At 35.5% G+C, this 7749-nt stretch overlaps 1 protein-coding gene across 1 annotated transcript; it reads left to right on the plus strand.

Moving 5' to 3' along the window:
- Window positions 1-5002: 5002 nt before the first annotated feature.
- On the plus strand, window positions 5003-7435 carry LOC127804556 (uncharacterized). The gene is made up of 3 exons (XM_052341429.1): window positions 5003-5215; window positions 5911-6033; window positions 6465-7435. Exons 1-3 carry the CDS (start codon window positions 5003-5005, stop codon window positions 6603-6605), a joined length of 477 nt encoding a protein of 158 aa, XP_052197389.1. The 3' UTR covers window positions 6606-7435.
- Window positions 7436-7749: the final 314 nt, after the last annotated feature.

Genomic DNA, 7749 nt, shown 5'->3' on the forward strand with positions numbered 1-7749 from the left:
CATTTAGATTGAAGTTTTCTAATTTGATTCGCCATTGATGTTGGATTAAGTGGGCTTTGGGCAAATTGGGCTTGACGTTATTAAGGTATAATAATAATTATTTTATTTTAAACATAATTTTAAATTTAAAATAAAAAAAATAAAGAAATCGTCCTACATAAATTATGAGGGTTATTTTTGTATTTATTTTTTTTATTTTATAAAGAGATTGTTTTTAGTTATTTAGAATTAAGAGTATCAGAATATAAATTTAATTAAAACTAAAATTATATTACATGAAATAAAGATAAAAAACAAAATTTAACATTAAAATTATAAATTAAATATAAAAAAATTTAGAATTAAGAGTATCATGTATATCAGTGTCATACTCATTCTAATTTTTTGTATGATCTCTCAAATTTGATTAAGAATTTACGTGCCACATTTAATTAATAATTTTCAAGACTACAGAAATATATATAAGTTAATTTTAATTTATAATATATTTTGAATAAAATTGAATCAGAGACTACAGGAATATATATTATTTGAACTATCAATATATACCAATATATATTATAAATCTTAATATATTAATTTAACCAATCCCTGAAATAATTTATACATAATCAAATTGAATCATATATTACATGCGCACAGTGAGTAATACACGCACATACAGTGAGCATCACGCAATGAAATATACATAGTGAGTAATACACACACACAATGAGCTTCAGGCATACACACACATAGTGAGATATACATACACACACAGGTCAGCACCATCGTCGTCCCCACCTCGATTTCACATCCTTCATTGTAACTCCGTCAACCCAAATTTGAATCCCAATAACCTCAATAAAGTCAAGCCACACATATATATAAATCGATTTGAAGATGACATGAAAGCGGATTTCAAAATCTCCGACTCCATCTTAAAGAAATACACTGTAAGAAAAGAAAAGGCAACTTACTATAGGAGTGGTGGTCGGTGGGGGGGGGGGGGGGCGAAGGTGGTTCGAGCGATGTTGGCGGGGGGCGACGGCACTGTGGCCGACCGGGTGGGGGCGACAGCCATCGTCAACCACGTCCAGCCACCGTCGCCATTTGAATCGTTGCCCTCCTCATCACTCCCGTCTGCCGCTTTCGACAGCCATCACTCCAAGTCCGTTCTTCTTCTCTATCAAGCCCTCCTGCATCGTGGCTGCTCAGTCTTCTTCCTACAACTCACCCGTCGGTCAGCATCGAGCGCCACCGACCGTCGCGATTTCTCAATCATTGGCCCCCTACTCTGCTTCCTCCTCTGTTTTTCGTTGACCGCTGCTGCCAACGACCTCATATAGCTTCTCATTCGCTGACTGAACGTCTTCGTCGTCCATCGCTGCAAGCCTCTGTCAATTGCTTCCAGTGGTTGTTTTCAAATTGGGAGAGACAGTATGGCTGATGGGGGGCGACGGCGATGGGGCTGAGCGGTGGCGCGGTGGGGGGCAACAGCGATTGAGCAGCTACCGGTGGGGCTGCGACGATGGTGTGGGTAGGTGACTGTGAGAGAGAGAAAGAGATAGGGAGAAAGAGAGGCGGTGAGTGGGTGTGTTAGCAAGTTGGGTGTGTGTGTGTGTGTGTTAGCGGGTTGGGCAGAGTGTGTGCCTGAGGTGAGGGAAGATGGGATGGTTTTGGGGGAGAAAAAGAATTGATCTCAACCATTGATCTCAACCATTTATTAATCTCAACCATCCAAAAAATATCCCCCTCACATTTGTCCCTCAATTTCAAAAACTATCCTCCCTTATTATATAGATATATATATTATTGTGTATAATATTTTATAACATATTATAGCAACCAATTCTCTTTCACCCATCATCATAATAAAATATTATAGCAACCAATTCTCTTTCACCTATCATCGATTGTCGGTCGCCACTACAATCAACTCCACTGTTTGGCTTTCAACTCTACAGCCACTTGAGCGTTGGCTGTAGAGAACTCGGTTACTTAAAATATATATATATATATATGAATATTACTTAAAATCATATATAAAACCATAAAAGATTTAAATATGTAAAGTATTTTCTTTTTGTCATCTACATACTTTTAAAAAAGGTTGAAAGTTGCGTTTTTAGAAAGAATTACGAACAGAAAAAAGAAAGGAGCTGGGAGAGGAAAAGAAAAGGAAAAAGTTATTTCAGGAGGAGCTGTATCATCTTCCTATAGATCTTATAATATGAGCTTATCCAAATTAGAAGACACTCCATGATTGAATCACTTAGAAAAATTTGCAGTCCTACCTTTTTTAATACTATAGTTTCATTCAAAATAAGCAATATATATATAAAAAAAAAGAGCAGAGATACAGAGATAATAGAGCAAAAGAGGAACCTGGAACGTTTGGATGATGTAGGACTCAAAGCAAAACCCAGAATGTACTGATCTTCAAATTAAGTTCAAACAGCGCCCAGATCTCTGCTCCGCTCTCTCTGTAACGATGCTTTGGACATATCAAGTGCTCTAGATCTGTGTATTTCTGCTTGGAGTAGTGCTCCTGCTCTATGACAATTAAAATTAATTAATACTAGCTGTCTAGCTGGGAGAAACCAAGTCAATAACATTTGTCCTTTCCTTTGCCCTAAACACAGTATATATGTGTGTATATATATATATACAAGTCAAGCTGTCTAGCTTGGAGTGTGTATGTGTACGTGTATGTGTATATATGTATATATATATATATATATAAGTGCTGCCAGAGAGAGAGAGAGAGAGAGAGAGAGAGAGAGTGAGTGAGGGGGTGGGTGTGAGGAGAAAGGGGGTAAAATGGAAATTTTAGGTGGTGTTCTCTTTATGTTTCAGTTTTGAGTTTTGAGTTTTGAATTCATTTTCAGTTTTGTATTTTGAGTGTCTGTTTTGAAATTATTGAAAATGCGTTCTTTTTGTTATTCTGAAAAAATGTTTCTCAAAACTAAAAATTAGAAAACGCGTTCTCTTCGAGATTTTGAAAAAAAAATATTTTATGATATGTTATTTAATAAATTTGATTCAAAGCAAATTATAAATATTTATTAATAAATTATAAATTTAATTCAAAAGACTTTAACCTATAATACAATTAATAACTAATAACATAATAACAAAAAAATTTAAAATCTTTAAAAATATCAAACTTTAAACATTAAGATCTAATAACAAATTTTAAACATCTATTAATAAATGACTAAAATTACAAAATAACATAATATTAATTTATCATAGGTATAATCCAAAATCTTAAAAATATCCTTAAAAAAATTAATATAAAAAAAATCATTTTACATTTTTAGTTTAATATTCAAATAAAATAAAACAAAAAAATAAAACAAAACAAAACACAGAAAATCAAATTGCAGAAGGGTTTGCAATCTGTGATGGGGGGGTGATGTCGGACGGTTGGGGGCGATGAAGTCGGACGGCTTGCAAGAGTTTGCGATGGGGGGCAGTCGACGGCAATGGTTGCGATGGTGGTGGCGGAAGCGGAAGCGATCGACGGTGGTGATGGCGATGGCGATGGCGGGCCAGAAAAAAAGAGAGAAGAAAAGAGATGGGGGCAGTCGACGGCGGACGCGATGTAAGGGTTTGCGGCGATGGTCGCGGAAGCGGTCGACGATGGTGATGGCGATGGCGATGGCGGTGGCGGGCCAGAAGAGAAGAGAAAGGAGACTAGGGGCGGTCGATTGGGGGATGCGATGAAAGGGGTTGCAGTGGCGGTGGCGATCGACAGCTGTGGTTGCAGTGGCGGTGGCAGTCGACGACGGTGATGGCGATGGCAGTGGCAGTTGACGAGCAAAAGGGAAGAGATGAGGTCGACAGCCAGAAGAGAAGAGGGGAGAAGAGAAGAGAGAGGATAAATCTGGTCTTTGAAGTGGGTTTGCACAGTGGGGAGGGGGGACGCATTTTCCGCGTTTTGGTGTTTTGGGTGAGTTTTCACTGAAAACACCCAAAACAACAAAATGTTGTTTTGGGTTTCCTTTACAAATTTTTTTCTTGTTTTCGAAAATGCGTTTTTGAAAATAATAAAGTAAACGCGTTTTCATTGTTTCGAGAAATTGAAAACTCAAAACGGGCTGAAAACGGCAAAGAGAACAGGCCCTTAATTCTTTAGATTGGATTTTGGCGAAGTTGGTGCGAAAAGCAAACCAAGTGGGTGCGAATAGAATTTTTCAAAATAATTTTAGGTTGAAAGTTGCAACTTCTAACATAAAATCATTCAAAACATAAAATGCAACTTATAACATAAAATCATAAAATCATTCAAAACATTTCCAACATAAAATCATTAATTTATTCAAAACATAGAGGCAGATTGGCAACAATCTACTTGTTCCTTCAAATGTGAACATATCTAGCTAGTAGGTTTGTAGGTGAAGGGTATTTTCACTGACAAAATCATCTTTCAAAATTGAAGTAACATTAAAAATATTGGGCAATGTGTTTAGGGAAAAAAAAAAAAAGACTATATATTCATATAGAAAGATTATGGTATTGACTTCATTTCTCCCAACTAGCTAGAGAGCTAGTATTAATCTTAAATTAATGCCATAAAGCAGGAGCACTACTCCGAGCATATATAAATAGTGCGTGTAAGGGAGGGGGCAATGAAGTTCTGCCCAAGCGGAAATACACAGATCTAGAGCACTTGATATGTCCAAAGCATCGTTACAGAGAGCGGAGCAGAGATCTTCGCGCTGTTTGAACTTAATTTGAAGATCAATACATTCTGGGTTTTGCTTTGAGTCCTGCATCATCCAAACGTTCCAGGTTCCTCTTTTGCTCTATTATCTCTGTATCTCTGCTTTTTTTTGCTCTATTATCTCTGTACGCATTTTCGCGTTTCGAAAACGCGTTGTATGAAACGCTTCACATGCTAACTCACTTATTTAATTTAAATCTCCTTCGGCAGAATGGCCACAAATATGGTCATAAACTGATTTGAGTCCAAACATTATTAGAGTTTTGGATCAATCTTGCTTTGCGCATCTAAATGGCTAACTGTGAATCATCAGTGAGTTCAAGTTCTGGAGAGCAGTTTCGGTTAGTTGATCTGAAACTTCCTAGATTGAACGACGAGGAAATCAAAATCCAAGTGAAGCAAACCCATGCAAAACATTACGCACTGGTGCTACGTCAACCACTTCTCGTCTCCATTTCCCATATCCTGGAGCCTGCCACCAATTTTGTTGATTCAATATTGCTGGTAAGAAATTACAATCTGCTAAACAAAATGGATCATGTTAATTATTATATATAGGCAAATCATTGTTATTATTATTGGTTTCATTGTGATTTCAGAAAACTGTAAATACCTTTTAAAATGGGGTAAATTAGATATAGTTCTCTCTTCTGTTTTTGATTCCTCCTGCTAATATAGTTTTTCTTGGTAGACAACGTTTAAGCATTGCTGTAAATCATCGTTAAAGTCCATGGATGATTTTAATTATTAAGGTAGAAGTATTAATATTAATTCCATTGTAGTTACAAAATATTATAAATACCTTTTTAAATGTGTAAATTAGATCTAGTTCTCACAAATACTTTCAATAGATGAGTAGCAGTTCATTTTGGTCAGTTCACAGCTGCTATTTTGCCACTCAATAAAAGGAAAACGATTCATATGCAGCCACCTCAATGAACTCTCTCTCTCTCTCTCAGCCACCTCAATGAGGTCTCGGGCTTCAATTTCTCTCTTGTAGTTTACACAATCAAATAACTTGTAGTTTGGGCCAAAGCTTACACAATCAAATAACTTGTAATTAGTAAAAGTCTCTCTCAAATAACTTGTAGTTTGTAAAACTCTCTCTCTCTCTCTCAAAGATAAACACACAAACACTCGGATACACATTTTTTTTCACTTTCAATGAACTTTTCTAACTTTCAAATGCATTCATGCAGGACAACAAAGTATCCAAAAATGGGACTGAGTTAGAGACTAATAATCTTTTAGAGCTTAACTCAACATTTTTAAAGCTGGATGCATTGGTAGGTGGTCAATGTTTCAGCACTCGCACTCTTCTGGTGCGTACTCCAAACAAAGTTTTTTCTTTTTATTTTTCCAGCAATATTTTGTATTCGTGTGCATTCATTGTTTTATGTATCATAGTTATACTTTTACAAACTTACAGTTACACATTCAGTACAATGACTTTATTTAATTTAATCTACCTGAAGTTTAAATATCAGATGTATTCACTTAAAACTATTTTTATGGAAAAATACGTGTATGGCATTGAAGGTTATTTAAATTCATTGTTTGATATGACAATTGACAATGATCTTATATTCTCATAAATGTAATATGAACATGTTTATTTAAACTTAGTTAACTTCTAAATTTTTTTGATGAGAACAAGGGATATATTATATCTACTTCGGTTATGTTGTTTTATCGCATGTTGTTTTAAAAGGTGTGGTGCACTTCATTGATACTTTTGAATGGGTACATGCAGGATAGGGAAGTAGTCGATGGAGATATTGAGTCAGGAGCCTCTATTCTGCAAGAGTTTTCAATCATATCTGAGCTCAAAACATTGGCGGAACATGATTATTTCATGATTCCTACTCTCATGGTCCTTACTAAACCCACTTAACCCTTTTTTAAATGATATAGATTCTTAACACTTCTTACACCTAGTGTGCAAACCATCAATTACTTATTGTTTTTGCCAACTATCAGATGGAAAAAACTGCAAACAATGCTGTGCAGATGTCTGATGAGATTAATGTTCATATGGCATCAATGGATTTACTTGAATTCTTATCGGACTTATCATGGGATGCAAAGGCAGTAAATACCATGGGTTGTTTCGTTTTCAAATTTCTAGAGTTCTTGGGGTTCTTGCTTCATGGTAGTAACCAACCAATAATTAATTTAACCTCATCAATGGCAACCTTAAAGGAAAACCATATTTCTCTTGTGGGCTCCTCACTTGAGAAATTTCAAGTACCGCTTGACCAGCTTAATAATCTCATCAAGCTCGCATTAGAAGTGATTGAATACATCTCTAAATTTACGTTGTTGGCCGACACAGAGTACAACAAAGAAAACCTCTTATCAATGTGTGCACATTGGGCAATTCTAAGTGTGGTAGTTTGCTATGTTCAAGTCACTTTTCTCATGCACAATGGGTAAGTTCTTATTTCTTTCAGTTCCAACTTTCAAAAGGCCCATATTTAAGTATTTTTAACATGAAAAAATGTAGAAATGTTATTGAACTGCTTAATCTAGTAGTTCACTATGTTTTTCCCTTTGATATTTTGATTTCAGTATATTATTGACTAATCTATTTGTCTTCTTTGATCTCCCATAGCAAAATAATAAAATAATTAAAAATTAGAAACAATCATAGAGAATATATAGATTAGCAAAAACTCACATATTATTAAAAAGAACTACACCATTACATCACGGTGATATTGTACTGGTGTAGTTATGTGTGGGTGCAGGTGCCCATATTAACAATTTGCAAACTCAGTCTATGCATAGAGTGGCCTACCCAAATGCCTCTCTGCCTCTTAGATTTTGTACTCATGAGAACCCACTTCATCTGAATACTCGGTGGATGTTGATAAAGGTTAATTAATAAACAAATCATGCACATCTTTATAGAAAGCTAAATAAAAATCTAATAACAAAGCCAAGCCCCATATATTATAGCTTAGTATTGTTTCTCAATCCTGTATTCAGGTATTATTTCTCATAACTAAGTTTCATAACTAAGTTTGATCTCGATA

The sequence above is a fragment of the Diospyros lotus genome, chromosome 6 (assembly GCF_014633365.1).
Source record: "Diospyros lotus cultivar Yz01 chromosome 6, ASM1463336v1, whole genome shotgun sequence".
NCBI classification, from domain to species: domain Eukaryota; kingdom Viridiplantae; phylum Streptophyta; class Magnoliopsida; order Ericales; family Ebenaceae; genus Diospyros; species Diospyros lotus.

What these genes read in the sequence shown, in the direction of transcription:
- LOC127804556 (XM_052341429.1), top strand. Translation starts at nt 5,003, where the DNA reads ATGGCTAACTGTGAATCATCAGTGAGTTCAAGTTCTGGAGAGCAGTTT. An exon ending in TTGTTGATTCAATATTGCTG is followed by an intron (nt 5,216 to 5,910) that starts GTAAGAAATTAC and finishes GCATTCATGCAG; the next exon opens with GACAACAAAGTATCCAAAAA. An exon ending in TCAGCACTCGCACTCTTCTG is followed by an intron (nt 6,034 to 6,464) that starts GTGCGTACTCCA and finishes GGGTACATGCAG; the next exon opens with GATAGGGAAGTAGTCGATGG.